Source organism: Amphiura filiformis, chromosome 17 (assembly GCF_039555335.1).
Source record: "Amphiura filiformis chromosome 17, Afil_fr2py, whole genome shotgun sequence".
NCBI lineage: Eukaryota > Metazoa > Echinodermata > Ophiuroidea > Amphilepidida > Amphiuridae > Amphiura > Amphiura filiformis.
Window position 1 is genome coordinate 26,272,159 of NC_092644.1, and position 23,784 is coordinate 26,295,942.

Genomic DNA, 23,784 nt, shown 5'->3' on the forward strand with positions numbered 1-23,784 from the left:
GCTTTTGCAACAAAATAAATGTACCCCTTTTCTAGAAACCATCTTTGCAATCAAATTCGAACCCATATTTTGCACTACTTTATGTAACTTGACTAATGTTTTCAAGAGAAAAATTGAAATATCTCATTTACTTTTATTAAATTCGGCAAAATGGCATTTTTTAGTATTTCCGAAGCTACAACTTTTGTTAATCAAAACGATTTTTTTTTCAAACATAGTGACCCAAAGACAGTTTCTGTTTGGTTTTAATAGGTAAAGATTATCATGGCTAGGCCTATACATCAAAATATTTTGACATGCCAAAAATATTCCCCTTTAGGCCTACCATTTGAATTTAGGCCTATCCTGACATGTTTCTACATCACATTCGCAATATCGAAACGGTGCAAATACCTATACCTGTGCCAATATTGCCCCCCCCCTTGTCCCGCCAAAAAAAGCTTCCCCCTATAATTCAACACCCTGGGATAAGTATTGCATCACATCACCCCCTCCCCTGCACCTCATCCTGGTGCGGCACTCTTTGGTGACAGATCGAATGGAACAATAGGGTGTCTTCGGGTGACAGAGCATGTGCTCGTAAAAAATATAGGGTCTGTGGGTGACAGCGACGCTGAAAAGGGGGGTCTTAACAGCCCTACATACTAGTAGGCCTACGCGTAACCTCCAAAGTGGGAGTGTCCCCCCCCCCCCCGAATCAGTCTGACTAAACTTCTTTGATTGATGCAACGACCGGCCGTGACCCAAGTTATGTAATCACTTCGATGTCGAATAAACAAAATACTACACTGTATTGTATATGTATAAACCTATAAGGGACGCACCATTAGATATCAAGGTGGGGGGCTTGGTAGTTTTTGGAAAAGAAATTGTCACGCCATCTGATAAAAAAATGCTTCACCTCAGAGCCCCCCAAAAAAAAAAAAATATTGCACCACCTCGGACCTGAAAAAAAAATTTGGTGGCAAGGATGCTCCAGTTTTCATCAGGTATATTAATTTTATTTTAGCTTCAAACTGGCAAGTATTTTGTTCGCATTTGTTTGTGAAAGGTTATTCTGTGAGTGAATACACTTGATTCACTCCACTTCAAAGATTTTCCCCAGAGTCCACCCCAAAGTCAAAAAGAAATCTATGCCACGTGATGATGGGAGCCATATGTGGGGTCAGTGGATGGATCAGAGTATGGTTTTGGTGAGATATCCTCACATGAACCTATATTTTGAAGAAAATAATCACAAGACATGGATCTCCTTTGAAAACATTCATGAAAAAAAACATGCTAAAACTCACCATTTGAACCAGAAGCGTACCGGTACTAACCAGTGGGGGCAGAGTGCTCCCTGAAAAGAGTGCCCGCATCATACAAAAAATGAAAGAAATCGGGAAGGCATAGGAAAAGAAAGGGGTAAGGAGCCTGTTTCCCACCAAAATTACCCCGATCATGCACCAAAATGAATGTAAAATACCAAATTTTTGAGCGCGCGCGAGCATTGTCTCAATAAAACATTTTGGCCTGGTTTTGGAGGCTCGAAAACTTAACAGTTTATATGTAGGCCCTACAGTCTTACTAAAAAACCCAGTGTATGTACAAATCGTATTAATAATACCGGTTCAAATTGATGATTATTTTTGTATTTTCCCCAAAACCTTTATTTTCCCTCTGATCACGAAAAGCTGACTACGCTCCTGATATGAACTCATTTTAACATAAGAAGAACGTTTTTCGTGCTACGCGAAATTTCGGTGCTACAAAATGTAAACTGTTTGCTTCATCGAGGCGCTAAAAATTGCTTCACCGAGGTAGGCCTACTAAAAATTGTCACGACTCAGCCCCCCCACCTTGATATCAAATGGTGTGTCCCTATATTGTACCATACCTGCCATGTATGCATGCATGCAGGGACCGTCTTTAAAATAAATTATATCAAGTTGGCAAGTTACTATTTTTGGTGAATATTTTGTATTGAACCATGATCTTTCTGACATAAACATTCAGAGAACACCTCAAGGAAATATGAAATGTCCCATATATATCTTTACTTTAAAGTCGAAGCTGCAAGATAGCCTGAATAAAATTTAAATTTGCCGGCCAAAAATGTGATATTTTTGAACTTTTTCTTGACCACTTTCATGGAAACAAAAACTTACAAGAAACCTCGGGAAAACTGACGATTTACAAGGAATTTCAAGTCTCAAAAGAAAATCTATCCGTGTTATCTTGCACACAAAATAGTTCTTGTCTCAAAAATCCAAAAGAAGAATGCGTTTTATCTGTACTTTTTAGAATAAAGCTTCGGGACTTTAGGTCTCGAATTTCGTACCACGACAAAAGAAGTACAGTACATACATCTGACACAAAGCATACATCCTTTTGGCCTGATATGGAAACGTAATTAGAAGGTAGCTATTGTATTCTAACAATAAGATCGGGGTCAAATAGCTTACAAAAGGCTCCTCCGATTTATTCGCCAGAGAAGTGTTACGTGTAATCCGATTATCACTAATCCCATATTTTGCACTACTTTATGTAACTTGACTAATGTTTTCAAGAGAAAAATTGAAATATCTCATTTACTTTTATTAAATTCGGCAAAATGGCATTTTTTTAGTATTTCCGAAGCTACAACTTTTGTTAATCAAAACGATTTTTTTCAAACATAGTGACCCAAAGACAGTTTCTTTTTTGGTTTTAATAGGTAAAGATTATCATGGCTAGGCCTATACATCAAAATATTTTGACATGCCAAAAATATTCCCCTTTATAGGCCTACCATTTGAATTTAGGCCTATCCTGACATGTTTCTACATCACATTCGCAATATCGAAACGGTGCAAATACCTATACCTGTGCCAATATTGGCCCCCTTGTCCCGCCAAAAAGCTTCCCCTATAATTCAACACCCTGGGATAAGTATTGCATCACATCACCCCCCCTGCACCTCATCCTGGTGCGGCACTCTTTGGTGACAGATCGAATGGAACAATAGGGTGTCTTCGGGTGACAGAGCATGTGCTCGTAAAAAATATAGGGTCTGTGGGTGACAGCGACGCTGAAAAGGGGGGTCTTAACAGCCCTACATACTAGTAGGCCTACGCGTCACCTCCAAAGTGGGAGTGCCCCCCCCCCCCGAATCAGTCTGACTAAACTTATTTGATTGATGCAACGACCGGCCGTGACCCAAGTTATGTAATCACTTCGATGTCGAATAAACAAAATACTACACTGTATTGTATAGACGAATCCAAGTAGCCAAGTCATGGTCAGGATTTGGTCGGACATCTTTGGGTAGCCGCTAGCACCAACCTAGTGGTTTGAGCGTCCAATTGTGCAAACAAAAGCCGCCTAACACCTAGAGAAGATGCAAGGACGAGAAGTACATCAAAGCATAGATACCGCGTGTAGTTAATCCGATTATTATGAAAGGTGTAAAACGGGTGATGGAATGCAGTTTAAAATTTCCGCCAAGGCCGAATCATTTCACATTTTGAGTGCATTGTAGCCGACGGCTACCCAACTAAAGGCTGCTAGTCAGGTGTAGGAATGCGTGAATTTAGATTCGTCTATATGTATAAACCTATAAGGGACGCACCATTAGATATCAAGGTGGGGGGCTTGGTAGTTTTTGGAAAAGAAATTGTCACGCCATCTGATAAAAAAAATGCTTCACCTCAGAGCCCCCCCAAAAAAAAAATATTGCACCACCTCGGACCTGAAAAATAATTTGGTGGCAAGGATGCTCCAGTTTTCATCAGGTATATTAATTTTATTTTAGCTTCAAACTGGCAAGTATTTTGTTCGCATTTGTTTGTGAAAGGTTATTCTGTGAGTGAATACACTTGATTCACTCCACTTCAAAGATTTTCCCCAGAGTCCACCCCAAAGTCAAAAAGAAATCTATGCCACGTGATGATGGGAGCCATATGTGGGGTCAGTGGATGGATCAGAGTATGGTTTTGGTGAGATATCCTCACATGAACCTATATTTTGAAGAAAATAATCACAAGACATGGATCTCCTTTGAACAAACATGCTAAAACTCACCATTTGAACCAGAAGCGTACCGTCGCTAACCAGCGGGGGCAGAGTGCTCCCTGAAAAGAGTGCCCGCATCATACAAAAAATGAAAGAATTCGGGAAGGCATAGGAAAAGAAAGGGGTAAGCAGCCTGTTTCCCACCAAAATTACCCCGATCATGCACCAAAATGAATGTAAAATACCAAATTTTTGAGCGCGCGCGAGCATTGTCTCAATAAAAACATTTTGGCCCGGTTTTTGGAGGCTCGAAAACTTAACAGTTTATATGTAGGCCCTACAGTCTCGCTAAAAAAAACCCAGTGTATGTACAAATCGTATTAATAATACCGGTTCAAATTGATGATTATTTTGTATTTTCCCCAAAACCTTTATTTTTCCCCTCTGATCACGAAAGCTGACTACGCTCCTGATATGAACTCATTTTAACATAAGAAGAACGTTTTTCGTGCTACGCGAAATTTCGGTGCTACAAAATGTAAACTGTTTGCTTCATCGAGGCGCTAAAAATTGCTTCACCGAGGTAGGCCTACTAAAAATTGTCACGACTCAGCCCCCCCCACCTTGATATCAAATGGTGTGTCCCTATATTGTACCATACCTGCCATGTATGCATGCATGCAGGGACCGTCTTTAAAATAAATTATATCAAGTTGGCAAGTTACTATTTTTGGTGAATATTTTGTATTGAACCATGATCTTTCTGACATAAACATTCAGAGAACACCTCAAGGAAATATGAAATGTCCCATATATATCTTTACTTTAAAGTCGAAGCTGCAAGATAGCCTGAATAAAATTTAAATTTGCCGGCCAAAATGTGATATTTTTGAACTTTTTCTTGACCACTTTCATGGAAACAAAACTTACAAGAAACCTCGGGAAAACTGACGATTTACAAGGAATTTCAAGTCTCAAAAGAAAATCTATCCGTGTTATCTTGCACACAAAATAGTTCTTGTCTCAAAAATCCAAAAGAAGAATGCGTTTTATCTGTACTTTTTAGAATAAAGCTTCGGGACTTTAGGTCTCGAATTTCGTACCACGACAAAAGAAGTACAGTACATACATCTGACACAAAGCATACATCCTTTTGGCCTGATATGGAAACGTAATTAGAAGGTAGCTATTGTATTCTAACAATAAGATCGGGGTCAAATAGCTTACAAAAGGCTCCTCCGATTTATTCGCCAGAGAAGTGTTACGTGTAATCCGATTATCACTATGTCAACTGGATCACGCTTTTGAGTTCTGCACCACGATCGAAATGATCGCAACACAAAGTCTATGGTATGTACTATCAATTCCAAAAGGTGCGTGATCCAGTTACTAGGGAGTTATGTAACCACTTCCCTGGCGAATAGTGATCTACAATCAATCGGCAAGCTGCGAGTTATTGATTTTTAATCAATCACGTATTGCACTCCCCAACGGTAACAGAAGGGTTTAACCCAGGTTGAAATCTCATCTCCTCCCAGTCGTCATAAGCGAATTATAAGTATGAATTGAAACCCTCTAGAAGTTACCAAAGTATACCGCACATGGCGCTATTTATAAACCTGAAAGATTTCTAGCACAGGTCGAATGCGAAAAAGACGGATGTGGGTGAAGGACACTGGTTCTTTGTTTGAAGCCAATCAATAATTTTACAACCTCTATACAAACATAGTAACGAATGGAGGTTAACCCAGGAATAATAGACAAAGGGATAGGCATCCTAGTCTGCTGCCCTCTTTCGAAATATGTATCCTAGGTCTCACAATAGGCAGATTAGCGGCCATTTTGTCTTCGACATGATTTTATTCACGTGTCCTTATATTTTAGTACACAAATATATAAGTTAACAGGTTTACTATTTTAAAATTATATTTTGAGTATACAATATATTCTGTAGCAAATAGATCAAATGACGATGATTGTTCAGGTATTATATGCTTGATAGAATTAAACTGTTTGACCAGCTAGTATTCTCCTAGCCTCCGCCGTCAGTGTGATTCCAGTCACTCCACGTACCGTGTTGCGAAGGTGGAGGAGTCTAAAGCTGTATTGACGAACACGCATGCGTTAAAAATGATGTAGCCTAGGTCGAACAATAGCGTGATGTAGTTTCCGGCATTGTTCCTATGCACTTTCACCCTCCTGGTTAACCAGGACAAAATTAAATGTAGTGATGATAAAAGGAACTGATTTTGTGCAACCTACAGATCAGTGAACTGAGGGTAAGAAGAAAACCGGGTATTATAATAGCATTAACACTCATGCAACTGAAGAGGATTAATAATCAATTTTGTTACGCAATACTGTTGTCAATCCCAATCTAGAAGCTTGTATTCTGGTAGCAGGTAGGCAAGCCACACCTACTGACAGCTATTGATGATATTCAGTCAATCGGATTGGCTGAATACTATTAGTAGCTGTCAGTAGGCGTGGTTAATCAGTTTGAGATTTCCCCCGACTTTCCGGGAAGGATATGTCGAATGTCGAAGGACCCACGCCTGACGGCTTGGACTATCGTACTAAATGGAAGGAAAATGAAGGACTACTTAAGACCCATATTTCACCACTTTAGCTTCAATATGGAAAAACTTTTTGCGTCGTTCGCGGGTATTTGTACCATAAACTTATTCTGTCGCCAAAACTATACTTCAAGAAAAATTTCCAACTCCATCCCCCCAATGTCAAAAAGAAATCTGCGCCACTGTCGTCCACATACAAATATCAGCCTGGCAGCCTTATTTTAGAGACGTTATAGGTCCATTTCGCGGCCACCATACATGAGAGATTTCATTAATCTATGCGAGACAAGACAAGTGCTCTGAAAGCACGATGACACGCATCCTGGCCAAGAAAACGCCGTATGCGCTTTAGGTTACTGATATGAGAGTTTTACAAAGATTGCTAATATTTAGAGCTCCATCAAAAACAACACCTAAGTTCTTAACATTGGCAGATGGTTTGATAGAGTGGTTGCCCAAGATCAGCTCAATGACGGGAGGCTTATTGAGAGCTCTACTGGTAGCAATGATAGCTAATGATGAAAAATTCCGTTTCATTCTGATTGAGCCAGGGATCGATACGAAGGGATAAGCATCCTAGGTTACATAACCAAACCGGAAGATGTAGCCTAGGTCTAGGCAATAGGCGGATTAGCGGCCATTTTGTCTTCTACATGATTTTATTCACGTGTCCTTATACTTTAGTACACAAATATATAAGTTAACAAGTTTACAATTTTAAAATTATATTTTGAGTATACAATATATTCTGTAGTAAATCGATCAAATGACGGTGATTGTTCAGGTATTATATATGCTTGATAGAATTAAATTGTCTGACCAGCTAGTATCCTCCTCCGCCGAGACACTCCACGTACCGTATTGCGAAGGTGGAGGAGACTAAAGCTGTATTGACGAACACGCATGCGTTAAAAATGATGTAGCCTTAGTCGAACAATAGCGTGACGTAGTTCCCTGCATTGTTCCTATGCACTTTCACCCTCCTGATTGAGCTACAGCTCATTAATGGGTCCACTTACATACATACATACATACATATACAATTTATACCGCGCATATTATCTAATTAAAGGTCAAAGCGCCTTTACAAACTACAGCCAAGGCTGGAATAAAAACAAACAAAAAACACATAAGGAAATAATTACAAATTACATTTACATAAAAAGATGTGTTTTTAAATGTTTCTTGAAAACAATGAGGGAAACAGCTTCTCTGATGGAGAGAGGAAGCATGTTCCATAGCCGGGGTCCAATAACTGAAAATGCCCTGTCACCTATTGAACGATGGGTTTTGGGAATATGGAGCCTAGTATGATCAACGGATGAACGGAGGTAATGATGTGAAATACTTTCAAATTCTCAGCGGCATAACCCTGCCCGAACCCTCCGGAACCAAAAGTCGTACTGCGGTAAGCACATGCACAGGTCACTTTCATATTCCTGCCTTATTCAGGCTCATGTTCCTTCATCTGGTTTACCTACCTCCTTTTCCAATTGCACAAGCGAACGCAACCCATCCCACAGCCGAGGCCCATAATGTTCTAAACACAGTTTGGTAAAATACTGCTTCAGGTTTGGTTTGGGAATGCCCCTGAGGTGTTCTGTACAGACCATATACTGTTCCAAGGCCTGTTGCTATAGCACAACACCATCCTAGCAGAGCACCCAACTGAATTTACAAGATGAAAACAATTGGTTAATATTAGTCAGCAGCATGATAAGATTGGGTGTAGGACTGAACAGGATTGAGCCTATATATTTAAAGGCCGTCATTGGTCACTCAGGTGAGTATATTGCGTAATTAACCAATAATATCGAAAGGTTTGGCTACAAACCGATACTCTTATTAATGCATATATGCACAGTATCCAGCTCTATAGAGGTTGTGCATATGACGTATTATACAGTAAATATGGCGGACTACTCAAATGCACTCTCACATCCCGGATTCAACAAAAGCATGGTTGCAATCTGGCGCGACAGTTCGTCTCACACACATAACAAATTCACTACGATCAAATAGGTTGATGACAACATTTGATTGAATGGACTGCACTGCGTCATGATTACGGTGAAGGACACCGGTTCAAATCCTTTGTTTGGAGCCAATCAATAATTTCATGCACAACCTGTCCAAGCACAGAGAGTCCAGCAATGCATTGTCTCTACACAGTCTGTGTTTACACTACACGGTTGAGTGCATAGCATCATAAGAGCTATATGAGTTTCTAGCTGGTGACTAGTGGCAAATACAGCATCTGTGATTGGTTTTGTCAAAACACCGATATTTTCCTTCATCGAATCAGAAAAGTTTTAATATCGAACGAAAGCTAATTCTTCCTGCTAAAAACCTTTTTTCATTACGTCAACAGATGACGTAATTCAATGTTTATAACAAGGCGAATGTGGTAAATCTGTTGAAAACGACCTACTCACGCACAACTTTTGACCAAGATGTAGGTTTTAAAAGTCCATTCCTATGTTCAATGGGTTTTTATGATCATTGACCTATTTTGATGCGAAATCTGGGTTTGAAGTATCCTATATATTGCTTTACTAGCATTGTTTAAGATCATTTATCAAAAAACAAAGATTTTGACACCATTTGCATCAAGATCGGAGCAAGTATAAAATTTTGACGCTTTAGAAGTCAATGCTTGACCTTTAACTTTTTGGTAATAAATCAAGAACGGTACATCCTAGATAGGTAAACCTTTACATTTTCTGAATTCTTATGACCAGAGGATTACATTAGTAATGTTTTCGACACAATTTGATGAAGTTTGAAATTTGACCGCATGTTAAATGCAATGACCTTTCCCTCACCCATGGGACAACATTTTGTTTTGGGAACAACAAAATTTGTGTGCTAGGGACTTTGAGGATTACAAAGAGGTTTTTAAAAAATACATCATCTGGGTACATGGGAACAACAGCTGGATATTAGACTAGAAGTCCAAACCCTAATCATAGAGAGCATAATCCTAATAGGGGTGTTCCTTTTGAATGGATATTGGTTTGGACATTCAAAATCATATTTGCCACACAATGTGAATTTTCTTTGAAGTTTTTAAAAATCGTGGACTTAAAGCCATATTATAACATTTGCTGAGGAGGACGCCCTCACTGATTTTTTAAAAATTCCTTTTTTACACGATTATATTGTAATTTATTAAACCAATATACCCTGCAAAAATCAAGACTCTAGGTGCTGTAGTTTTGTCAAAATCCGAGATTTTGAATAAAACGCCGGAACCGGCGTCTTATTATTACGATGGAATTATTAGTACACAGTACTACGTACACGGCGTGCGGGACGCGTTATTTCTTTCTGCAACCATAATGGGCCGCAATACAATAACACATAGTAGGCCAACATACATGTAAGTATGATACCATATATAACACGAGTGTATTGCCATTATTATTTCCTCTTACTTAATAAAATAAAAAGAAATTTACTAGAATTAAAAAATTTCAACGGTTTAGCTGGGGTTCGAACCCACACTCTATGTATTCAAAGTCTTATGCCTACACAACTATGCTATCATGGGTCTTTGTGCCAGAAAGGTGTTTGTTTATCATACTTATTGATTACGCAATAAAGTGCATACACACAATATACTATTACTAGTATATTAGTTCTATAAATATCATCTCCTAATCCTAACTCTAACCCCAACCCTAACCCTAACCCTAACCCTAACCCTAACCCTAACCCTAACCCTACCCTAACCCTAACCCTAACCCTAACCTAACCCTAACCCTAACCCTAACCATAAACCCTAATCCTAACCCTAACCCTAAGATCCTAAACCTAAGACCCTAACCCTAAGCCCCTAACCCTAAGACCCTAACCCTAACAATAATGGAACTTCCCTCGGACTATGCGGTTAGTTATATATTGCGGCCCATTGTGGTTGCAGAAAGAAATTAAGCGTGCGGGACGGTGATCTACACAACAAAGGGTCGTACCATAGCATGACCGAAGGAGTGGTACGTGTTGGCGACATATGCACTGGTAATAAATTCCAATTTTCTTTGCTTTGCCGTGGTTGTTCGGCTCAAAAATAAAAGGGGATATATCTGACAGTAAAAACTAACATTTTATGGCAAAGAAATGCTGATCTATTTTGTATGAAAATGTTATAATATGGCTTTAAGTTTGTCCAGAATAAAAGTACACAGTGTTAGTAGTTCTCAGAAGGTTGAGTTAATATGTTTAAGCTCACGTTCTCAGCCCAACCAATATCCAGGATACCCGACTCCCTTCCCCCCAAGGAGGGGGTTGGGGCTCAGCTCATTGAGTCATTGGCTCTCATCCTCACCTTTGATATTTTCCATCGTTTCCTTGGCATCTCATATAAGACGTAACCTACAATCATGCCGACAAGATAACTGTTGATTCGAGACCAGGGTCTGATGTATGTCAAAGTTATAACTTTGTCAAGTTGTTCTGGATTCCTGTTTAGCAAAATGTTACTTTGTTATTGTTATATTGTGGCCAGACTAAGCGGGAGAAATAAATATGCCCCCCCCCCGCCAATTAAACATACACAACACTGCACTAGCATGACTTAGGGGATCCACGAGGTGTTTACAATTTGATCAGCTCGTAATCGCCAGGAATTGTAAGGGTAAAACCCTAACTGAACTGAAGGTGATTTTTTATCGGAAGGAAAGAAGAAACGAAAAAGGAGAGAAGAGGAACAAAGAAGTCACTTGGTACCCCCAGGATTCGAACCTCGGACCCCTCGCATGCCACGCAGAAGATCACCGACCTGTAGCCACACGGGTGACGCTGGCCTGACCAGCGATTCCCCTTGATATGACTTAGGCTGATTGCGTCATCGCATCACGTGCAATGCATACACGACGAGCAGTAGTTTTTATAGTGAGATTTAGTGGTACTTGGTTCAGTTAGGGTTTTAATACCACTAAATTTTTTTTAAAAAGGTTCCTAGATATTTTGATTTAGTTTTTGAAAATTAACAAAACATTTTTTTGGCCCAAGAATTTTGTTGTTACGTTGAACGAAAAAATTGGGGATTTTTTCCCCAAAATGAGCATTTTGACCCAAATTTGACCTCACAGATGGATTCATCAAGTCTGCCATTCTAAATATGTATACTTTTATATACTTTAGACGAACAATTTAGCAGTTATGAGGCCCAACCAGTTTCCATAATACCATGGTTAGGGAGTGTTCATTAATACTTTGGTAGGGGCTGGTCTTCCTCAAATTTTTCGCTCGAAAACTTTTGACCCCCTTCGATGGACCGCTAAACTTTTTTGACCCCCCTCTTTTGACAGCCACTTATTGGCTATTATGATAGTACAAATGCGCGCGAACCGCACAAAAAAAATTAGCCATATTGAAGCTTGAATTGTCTAATATTGTTAAAATTGGAACTAATTTATGCAAAAAGCTAATGGTCAAATATGAGATTAATTTGGTCACAAAAATGTACACAGGTATAAGTTCTGGCCCCAAAAGACCGTGGTACCTGGGCCTGTGCCCACTGATCTGCCCTTGGCCTATGTGTACACTATAATTTTGCAATGAGAAATAGTAAACTAAAGTGTGTGTTTACGTGCAAAGAAATCCAATTTATATGCAATATTTTCTTGATTTAGTTGTATTTTGATCAGATGGGTACATAATCATATTTGAAGTCTACTTTGGATTAGAGATATAAAATTCTATAACGATAAAAAATGCTAGTATTTCTTAGAAATTCTATGAAAATAAGTGCCAGTATTTTCTTAGACCAACCCGGATGTTGCATGTTGCTGATCATCTTTAATGTTATATTAAGGATCTAAAATGAGCGTTTATTGCGTTTCGACAGTATTTTTGTGGGACATGAGAGCACCTCAGACCTATCGAATTGCATTCTGAATACGAAGCATGTCTTTCTGATATCAAATAATTTTCATTTTTGAAAATCACGATATAATACAAATTTTATGACAAATTATAAAAATTTGATATTTTTCACATTTTGATATATAACAGTCCTCGAAGTAAATTATATAAATCTAATGACATATTCTTAGAGTGTATGTAGCAGGAGGAAAAGCCGACGGTCAATTGAAAATTTTGACCTTTCATATTGAAGATATGGATTTTTTCCCAAAAGACCTAATTTTTTTTTGGTGTTTTGGGAAAAAATCCATATCTTCAATACAAAAGGTCAAAATTGTCAATTGATCGTCGGCTTTTCATCCCACCTACATACACTTTAAGTATAAATCATCAGATTTATAAAGTTTACTTCAAGTACTGTTAAATATCAAAAATATCAATTTTTAATGATTTGCCATAAAATGTGTATTAAATTGCGAATTTCAAAAATCAAAATTAGTTGATATCAGAATGACATTCTTCGTATTCAGAATGCAATTCGATATGTCTGATGTGTTCTAATGTCCCACAATAAATACTGTCCAAACGTTCATACCCCAGCCCTTAATTAATATATAGATATGTGTACACTAAGTGCCATCATTTTTTCAAACAAAATCACTGAAAGCCAAAACTTGTTAAAAGTGATATAGAGGGTCAATGCGCGCAAAAATTTTGGGGTTTGAAGAGGAAAACTTTTTGCCCCCCCTTTCCTTCCTACCACCTTAAACTTTTTGGTCCCCCTCTTTAAGGTTTTTGGTCCCCCCCTTTTACCAGCCCACCCCACCAAAGTATTTCTGAACACTCCCTTAATGCCACCCTTAATTTAAACGGGGTCTCCGGCAATCATATCATTATATATGCCTTATATATATATATATGTTAGAAAAATAGTTATCAAGCACGAATCACATGGTTTTATATAAAACAAACTAATATTGATCATAAAAACGAATAAAACCAGTCAGCTCTCAACACTCGATATTCAAAATTCCCGCGCCGAAATTGTCGTAAGTGCAATGACGTAATAGTTGTGCTCAATTGTCGTCAGCTTTCAGTGTATTACTGTGACGTTGAGAGACGGATGTTTTATTCGTTTTATGGTCACTATGAGTTTGTTTTAAATAAAACAACGTGATTCGTACTTGATAATTACTTTTCTTACATATAAGGACTAAAGTTGTGATTGCCGGAGACCTCCTTTAAATTGTTTTCTTCACTTACTTCCTCAGATCATATTTCATGTACACAACAACAAGACTGGTAAAACATGCAGTCATAAGAGCACCTATAATAGCATATCCAATCTTGGAATATCTGAAAGTCGGAATATTTTTATTTTGTAAAATTAATCATTAATTCTCCAGATTCAAGACTACAGGCATATGATCTTCAGACAGATTATAGAACAAAAGTCTTATGTCAACATTAGTGTATTGTGTTGGTGTGAAAGTATTTAGCTCTGCAGGGAGCTTTCAGTGCTTTTGATACTAATTAACTTATTTTGACACCCTTGAAGAAAACAAAAACAGACTTTGATGTTTTATTGGGGTGCAGAAAACCTTATTCTTCGTATCGCAAAAGCAAAACACCGTTTTCCAAAATAATGTAAACTGTTACCATGGTTACTGGCAAAGTTATTAGCTTTACCAATTCGTCAAACTCAGTAATTTATTAGAGATCATTGAGTGGCGTGGGGACGTGGAGTGAAGGCACTAAAATGGAATGATAACTTGATCAGAAATTGCCCAAAATATTTTCATGTAAAAAGTTATTCGTCCGTTTCACATTTTACAAAAATTAATGCGAAACGGGTTCATTGCACCCTATAAATGTTTTTTCTTACGAAGGTATCTGCTGTTGAACAAAGGTTGTTCAGCGGATGAGCTGCTGCGGCAAGGCGTCATATCCATGTTGCTTTTGTTTATGTTTTATAATAGGGAAACAGCGGCAGCGCGTATGAAAAAATATTTTATTCGCGTTTAAGCACAGCGCATTTAGCGAATAAAGACTGGCAACGTCAGTTTGCATGCATACATTTCTTGTCAAGGTCAACTTCTTGAGCTATCAATGATTTACAAATAATTTTTCATTAGCTAACGAGATAATGATTTCATATTTAAAAAGTGATTTGGGGCTCATTGCACCCACATTATGGGGATCTGACCTTTGATTTTACCGAATATTGTTGACCAGCTTCTAGCGCCGCCACCGGCAGCAACTTCAGGAAAGAAGAAGAAGCTGGGTTGCCAGTCTGATGAAGTGCTGCGTGGCAGCATGAAACTGTAACAAGGTGTGTCACCAAAAATGGATTTGATAGTATGAATTCCCATCAAAATGACAATCCAGATGAACCTTACACAACAGAGTGTCAACTTGTAATGTAATAATTGAATACATGAATACAAAAGCCACCTAAGTCCATGCGAAGTTATTTTGAGAGAAAAACCTGTGTATCATTTTAATTCCTTCAGTTAGATTTACCTGGTCAATATGGTAAGTTTTACGTGCAAATGAGTGGATTAACCTGTATTAGGTATGACGATTAGCATTTCAGGGACTTCGTGGGGTTCATTTTAAATTTTGGACTTGGTGGTTTTTGAATCATATACAAAGACAACAATGTTAGAATGAGATTACCACTAGTAAGATAATACAAAATAAAGCACACAGGTATGTATAATGTTGATAAGCATTCTGCCATGTAATATAAACAACACACTTTCCTTTATTAAACCCATTTTTTGTTCAAAAGTCATTCTCTAGCAATGAATGTGTTACAAGTGGACTTTTATACATACTGGATTTCAATCAATGTGTTACAAGACTCAAATCATGGAATTGGGTGATTCTTTCATACATGCTATTTTTCACATGCCCAATAGACACAGAGAATGAATTTGAGTTGTTCTTTCATGCATATGACAGGCCTATGTATAGCAACAATTTCCCATGCTTAACTCAATTTGGCCAAAGTATGGACTTAGGTGGCTTTTGTATTCATATATTCAATTATTCTCTTCGAATGGGGTTAAATTTAAAAAAGAAACATTTAATATAGGCCCAATAATAATATTAATCATAATAAATAATAATTTATATATTTATGTGTCTTTCCCTAGAGAACCTAGATAGAGAAGTCCTATTAAGAGAGTTGAGCTTTCGGAACTCTATCGAGTGCCATATCATCTTATTGAAAGAGTCCAAACAAAAGCGTGTAAGTTTTTCCTTGGTGTAAATTCATCAACTCCAAATTGTGCAGCTCTGGGTGAGTGTGGTAGATCATCTTTATACACTCGTCAAATAATCAGGTTTATAAAATATTGGCTGAGGATTTTGCGACTTCCCGATCATAGATATCCAAGAATTGCATATAAGATGCTACTTAGACTTGATGAAAATGGTAAAACAACTTGGGCAAGCGCTGTTAAAGATATTCTGTTCTCGTATGGCTTTGGCTATGCATGGCTTGCACAAGATATAGGTAATGAAATCGAATTCTTAAACTCGTTTAGCCAAAGAGTTTCTGACATCTCTCATCAAGACTGGGTGGCAGAGGTTTCATCAAACGGTCGTCTTATTCTATATCGGGAATTTAAGAACATGCGCATTTCTGAACACTATCTTGATGTATTTAATGATAATCGATTCATAACTGCCGTGGCAAGATTACGATGTTCTAGTCATTGCCTTCGAGTCGAGACAGGACGGAGAGAAAATTTGCCTTATGATGAACGTGTTTGTTTTTATGCGACGAAGAAGAAGTTGAAGATGAATTGCACTTTCTCCTAAAATGCAGCTTCTTCGATGATCTTAGAGCAAAATATTTCCTCCTGTTTGGACTCGAGGCCAACAATGGCAAATTTCATTCGTTTTATGAAAAGAACTTGCTTCATACTGCCATTATGCACTGCTTACCAGATACAGTATTGAAAAAAATGACTGACTTTGTTTGTATGTGTTTCTAAAATTGGTAAATATTGTAATCATTGATTTTATAGATGTGAAAAGGGCCGGTGGCCTATATTTACAATGTAATAAAACTCTCCTTTTGGGGAGGCTGAAACTGAAACCATGTTCAAAGCAACTAAAGAAAATATATGAAAGATTAAAACATTCATGTTTACCAATCTATAGTACCAAGTAATTTCAAATAATTATACTTATGGTTTCATCTCTCAGATATTCATTTTTATACAAGAGAATGCCATACATAACAGGTTCACTTTATCTGAAATGACCCCTTCCTCCTCCCAAAAAGCCTAGTTTGTTTTTTTATTTGTGTATTATCATAGATGTTTACCAACCTGTACAAGAAGTAGATAATTAATGAACTTATGATATAGAACTGCATATCATTTGCCAAGTACCACCCCAGGTCATACACTGAAAGATGAAATAAAGATACGGTGTACACATATTGATTAGTTTCTAATTATCATCATCATCATATTAAAATCATCATCATCATCACCATGCTATTACCATCACTTTGGGAAAAATGTATATCTGCAATGTGAAAGCTTTTCATCCCAGCTACATACACTTTAAGTACTTATCATTAGATTTATAAATTTATCAAATTTTAATAATTTTCATAAATTTTGTATTATATCGCGAATTTAAAAAAAATCAAAATTATTTGATATCAGAAGGACATTCCTCGTATTCAGAATGCATATTCGATAGGTCTGATGTACTCTCAGCGCCCACAAAAAATAGTGTGCAAACAATTCAATATTGTCATGCAATATCCGATTGCTTAAAACTTCCTTGGTTTTTTCTTATATTCATTGGTATATGTGACCGTACACCACGAATGAGCCGTAAAGTCGGCCCGGTCAATTTTGTTTTATTGTTTAGAAAATATATATCATAAGCTTTAAAATGGTATATCATTTGACTTCAAAAGCTACTGTCCATATCCATATTTCATGCAAACCATCCCTAAGTCAACGAGGTTCTGGAATGTCCTCTCATTGTTGATTGTTGGTTATACAAACCTAGACAAAATACAATGCTTTGTAACCCACCACTTGAACAGGGTTTAGCCAAAGCAAACAAAGACTAGAGCTATTTAAGAATAGCCATAGACATAGGTAGAAGCTTATTATCCTCTTCAGCAATAGGATTATTAATTGGTTTAAAAGGTGTTTGACTGGCGATATCAATTAGATACATGTCGCACAAATTGAGGTACATGTACCTATGAATACGACCTTCATGCACATTTTACACTGTAACTCAGAATACAATTTGCCGACTTTACGGCTCATTCGTGGTGTACAGCTGCTGTGTACGGCCACATATTATTGATATAAGTAAATCACAGCACTCACCCCCTCGTGCAGATAATATGGATATAAATTATTAATGTAAAGAAGATTCGTCCACCAATATTTTCGGCAATTGTCGATGGGATAATCGATGTTCATCGTCCAATATAGTGGTCCATTTGTGAAGTATGGTCTCATTGTAGCCCAGAGCATGATTATGATCATATAGACAGGGGTCAGCCTGTATGTTTAATAGTAGAAATCAAAAGTAACAAGGTTTTCAGACCATATGAACAGCTTTTCTTGTTATGTATAATGATTATAGACCTCTGTGTAATCACTCAAAAAAGGCGACCCTGTTTTTTTTTTTAGATTTTTGGGTCGGTCGATAAGGGCAACTCAACTTATTTTTTTAAAGCCTAATTTCGTTCTGGTGTACCAGAAGAAATACAAATTTGCTAAATGAATTAATCTGCAAGAAAATGTTTAAACGTTATGAGTTAGAGGGTAATATATGGAAAAGATCAGCACAGAGGTCAAATTTCAAAATTCTCTGATCGGAGCGGAAAAAAGGTCTCGCATTACTTAGCTCGACCCTAGGAGGAAGAAAAGGTAGTTTTGAATCGCCAAGGAGTCACAATGTTAATGCTAGAGGGTCAATATTACATCATAGACTGTATACCATACGGTCATGGTGTTTGACCTCTGACCTCAATTCTATTACCATATAAGTGCAGAAACTATACTATAATGAAAGACAGAGATAACAAGACTAGTTCGCGTCTGAAATTCTGATAACTAGACAAAAAATGCCGTACTGCGCAGGTCGGCAACCAATCACGGCGCGCCTTTGCCCTGACGTCAGACGCGATTTAGTCTAACACACTAACCTCCAAAATCTGTGAAAGTAGAAGACTGCCCAGTTCAATTGTCCAGCTCTCTTCTCGAGTTTATTCAAAGTTAAATACGTTACCAGCATACCACTGAAATTACAGCCATGATTATTAAAAATTATAAAATCATTACAATCATAAATTAATCTATATAAATAACAGGAAGGTTGCCCCATCAGACTTTCAGCTTTTATTTAGTGGTATATGGATCGGGTACATATTGCCATTTTTCCATCGGACATTCGTTTTTGCAAAATTGATGGTAACAGAGAATAACATAAAAACTGTCGTGTTGCAATGCAAAATCGCAGAGGCATTGTGGGTAATAAGGACAGTGTGAACCGCGTAATAATATTTCCATTAAAAAACCATACGCAGAGCAACATTGCCCCGTTTTCTGCCAACTGCGAGGTGGCCAAGAAATGATTCAGGCTATCTAGATGCACAACAGCGCATAATTTAATAATGATCTTACGAGCTTTTCGTCCCTACGCAGAGCTACGCGCCCCATTTTCCGCCATTGCATCGAGGTTGACAACCAAGAAATTAAGGCTACGACGCGTGAATCAGGTCTTTGCGTCATCACTAAGGTAACGTAGGAAACAGTGGTCTGGTATTAATAATCTAAGGGTCTGGTAGACTAGAGTGGTGATAGTGCCTGCGCGGAGACCCGGGGTACAGACAGTCAGTGTACAATTTCATTATTTATTCTAGGCCTATGAATCGTCGTTTAGTTTCATATACAGGAAATGCATTGCAATTTATTTGGTTGAAAACGGTCAACAAAATATGGTTAAAACCGGGGTTTTTTCCCCGGGCTTTGGCAGCGCGTTGGCGTTAGTGCGTTGGCGTACAAGGGATGTGACTCGCACGCACGGGCGCATATGCATAGGCCAACTTTCCGTGCCAGAGAAATAGAAAAGAAAAGAAAGTAGGACAAAACTGAAAAGGTAGGCCAACTATGGATTAGTCTTGCCAGCAAGACTTCAGTCTTTATCATAAACATAATGACATCTACGGACCTGAAGTCTTGCAGCGGTACATAGGGATGCACTGTACGTTTAAGAAATCCAAACTTCAAGCATCAAGAAATATACCTTGCGTTTGTCAGTTTTACCTCGGAGATGTTGTAGACCCTCTCTACACAGTGCCAGAAACATCACAACGAGAATTTGATAAATCCAAATCATGAAAATAAAGCAATTTTGCAGAGCAATATTTTTACCACTTTTGCACTAAGTCAATTACTCCATGAAGATTGCAGGTTTTGCCAACTCAGGGAATGTTGAACCCACCCAAAAGATAAGATCAATGTAGATCAATTATCTCAACTTTGGTATGTTAGTATAGTACAATGGGATTAAAATCATCCATGTACGCCCAAACTCTGGTACAATGGGATTAAAATCATCCATGCAGGCCAAAACTGTCCTTGAGAGAGTTCCTCGGCTACATCCTTGGAGCCCAAAATGAGCCCACATATTGTGATGTTTCTTATTTGTGGAACAGATATTAATAGAGCACACTGTAACTATAGAGAGTATGGTTACAGTTACTGGAACTAACTATGGATGGGTTATGGGTATAGGGTTGTGGATTAGAGTAAATAAATAAATAAATAAATAAATAAATAAATAAATAAATAAATAAATAAATAAATAAATAAATAAATAAATAAATAAATAAATAAATAAATAAATAAATAAATAAATAAATAAATAAATAAATAAATAAATAAATAAATAATGAAAAAAGGAAGCTAAAATAATGAGAACATAATTAAATGCAAACGGGAAATCACACGCTAAGCAGGAAATATGAAAATGGGAACAAAATAACTATGTAGAAAAAAGCCAAAGCTTAAAGGACAAACGTAAGAAAGGGTAGATTTATCAAATATCAAATAATAATAAATAACATCAATAAATAAATAGCATGGAAACGGAGAATAACAGCATGTATTTATTGGAACAAAATAGATCTATGTAGAAGAAACTGAAAAGAAAGAAAGAATAAAATGAATAAAAAAGAAAAAGAAGACAAAAAAGATACGGGTTATTATGGCACGCCAGAGTGGACAAAACCTAAAAAAAACCATCGAGAAAAAAAAACACATTGAGAAATTTAAAAAAACTCCATCGAGGAAAAAAATCACATCGAGAAAAAAACTCCCACCGAGAAAAAAAAATCATATTGAGAAAGAAAAAACTCCATCGAGAAAAAAAAACACATTGAGAAAGAAAAAACTCGACCGAGAAAAAAACAACTCACTGAGCAAAAAAAAAACTCCACCGAAAAAAAACCCCGAAAAAACTAATCGAGAATTACAAAAAAGTCATTGAGAAGTAAAAATTCGAGTTTATTCGAGTTGAGTCAAGTTTGGCCTCCTTCACAGTTTGTACTATGGAAGGAGCGACTAGAGACTGTGACCAAGGCATTGATGGAGGTTTATTTATTATTATTATTGTTATTATTCATGTAGTCGTATTATTAAATTCATTCATTCATTCATTCATTCATTCATTCATTCATTCATTCATACATTCATTCATTCATTCAATCAATCATTCATTCATTAATGTATTTATTTATGTATTTGTTTATTTATTTATTTGTTTATTTATTTATTTATTTATATTTGTCTATTTATGTATTTATTTATTTATTTATTTATTCGTAAATGCAACAAGTATTGTATATTAGTATTTATTTATTTATTTGTTATTTACTTATCACCTCCCCCCACACATAGTCCGAAAGGTCCGTTAGTCCGAAAATTCAATAACTAATAAACCCTGATCCTTAGCCCGGTCCTAACCCTAACCATAAGCTTCAACCTAACCATAACCTATAACCTAACCCTAAGCCATAGTCCTAAACCCCCCAAAAAAAATTTTTTGGGGGGCATGTGTGAAACTGATTGGGGGGCCAAAATAAACACATTTTGCACAAAATTGTCGTCAACCTAATTTCAACTCTAATTTTAACGTAAATTGACCAAACCATAACTTTAACCCTATTCGGAATAATGACATTCTCGGACCCCCTCAAACCTAACTTACTCGCTCGCTCGCTCACTCACAATCAAATAAGTAACAAAATGGACAAAAAAACAAGTTCGGAATGTGTTTTTAAGCACCTTTTCGTGTCTCCACATGCTATATCGGCAATCTGTACACACTTTGACCTGCTTTGACGTAGAGTATTAAGCACGTGCATGATCTAATCATCCCGGCTGGAAGATGCTGTGGGAAGATGTGTATTATACATCACGTTCACGCGTTATATGGCAGTTTGACGTACGGGATGCATGATTTATTCAGATAATGTTTGAAGTAGATCGTCATACGCATTATTGTCGTGGCATAATATATTGTAATTGTATACGTCAATTTGGGTGAATTTGGTTCAAACGGCTTATAAAGTTTGGTTTTATACGGAAGGGGGGACTGTGCAATTTTAATTATGAGCAATGAACAGGGGTGAATTTAGCCAAGCCGAAAGGGGGAGGGAACAAATAATATTCATAAAAATAATAAGTATGTAAACAAATAAATAAATAAATAAATGGTTTATGTAAATAGATAATTTCAATTAATTTTACACAGGGAGTACAAGTAGTTATGAGATCTGGGGAAAGTAAAACGGGGGGGGCAGCTAAAGGGGGAACATATAATATTTAAAAAATAAGAAGTTAGTAGATAAATAAATAAATAAATAAATAAATAAATAAATAAATTAGTCTCATCTGCATATCATAATTATTGCACAGCCTCTATCTAAATAAATAAATAAATATAAATAAATAAAATAGTCTCCTCCGCAACCAGGTTTTTTTGGGGGGGGGTCCGGCTACGGAAGAGACTATTTCTCGATGAGTTTTTTTTTAATGCTCGGTGAGGATTTTTTTAAATTCTCGGTTAGGGTTTTTTTTTTATATTCTCGGTTTGTGTTTTTTTTCTCCCTCGATGTAGTTTTTTTTTCTCAACGGGTTTTTTTTCCCTAGATGAATTTTTTTTTTTTTCGCAATGGTTTTTTTTTCCCTCGATGTAGTTTTTTTTTTCTCATTGGGATTTTTGGGGGTATTGTCCACTATTTTTTTTTTTTTCTCGATGTGATTTTTTTTCTCGGTGGTGTTTTTTTCTTTCTCGATGTGATTTTTTTTTTCTCGATGGAGATTTTTATTTCTCAATGTGTTTTTTTTTTCTCGATGAGTTTTTTTTTAGGTTTTGTCCACTCTGGCGTTCTATAGGTTATGGTTACAGTAACTAAATGAAACGGGAGCAAAATAAAGAAGGAAAGAAAGAAACTAACCAGGAAACGTAAGAAAGAAAGCTAAAATTAGATATATTAATCAGGAAATATAAGAAAAGAGAAGCTAAAATAATGAGAATAGAATTAACATGGAAACGGGAAATCACAACCTAAGCAGCATAAAAAAGAAGCTAAAAGGAAACGTAAGAAAGGACAGATTTAGAAAATAATGGGAATGCGGTTAGGCCTAAATAAATAAATAAATAACATGGAAACGGAAAATCACAAACTAAATAGCAACTTTTTTAAAATGGGAACAAACTAGGCCCATATAGAAGAAACTGAAAAGAAAGAAAGAAGCTAAATGAACTGCCAGAAGGTACAGGATTAGAAAAATAAAATTTACCTTTTCAATGATTCTACCTTTTCAGTAATTCCTCCTGTTTTAGTGATCGCTCCCATTTACTCATCTAGCGGGTATCCCGCTAGTTAATAACAATTACAGCAATTTTCCCGATATGTCAGAGGTCAAAGTGTCCCAAAACTGCTCTCTAAAACCGGAAGTTACAATGCCGATTGTGCTTATTGAATTCACAACTTCCTCTCTCTTGACCCAAACATATGTCAAAGGCTGATTGTAAAATTGTTTAACGTATTTTGTAAGAAACAAAAAACCTCTTAAAAGCCATTAATCCTCTTTAAACAAACAAACAAACAAACAAACAAACCTCAGAACAAAGAAGGAATCGACGGAGAGAGTAGCAGTCAAGTTGGCAATAACTTGACCGCTGAATCGTTGGTAAACTGATGTCACTTCGTGTGGGTTATCTGCGAACAGATTAGTCAACATGTTCAGTGAGTTATGGTTTTACTGTTATTTTATCATTTTATCATTGTATTAAC

The 23,784-nt window shown here is 36.9% G+C and overlaps 1 protein-coding gene across 2 annotated transcripts in view; it reads right to left on the reverse strand.

The window, feature by feature from the left end:
* LOC140137536 (nose resistant to fluoxetine protein 6-like) overlaps positions 1–16,826 on the reverse strand; it is a 54,475-nt gene extending 37,649 nt beyond the window's left edge. For both annotated transcript variants that reach the window (XR_011856860.1, XM_072159249.1), the window contains exons 1-4: positions 16,766–16,826; positions 13,683–13,775; positions 10,879–11,014; positions 8,033–8,219 (exon numbers count right to left, since the gene is read on the reverse strand). Coding sequence is in view for 1 of the 2 variants with exons in the window: in XM_072159249.1 (XP_072015350.1) it covers positions 8,033–8,219; positions 10,879–11,014; positions 13,683–13,775; positions 16,766–16,812 (463 nt within the window). In the remaining variant the exon portion in view is untranslated. The remainder of the gene's footprint in view (positions 1–8,032; positions 8,220–10,878; positions 11,015–13,682; positions 13,776–16,765) is intronic.
* Between the last annotated feature and the right edge of the window lie 6,958 nt (positions 16,827–23,784).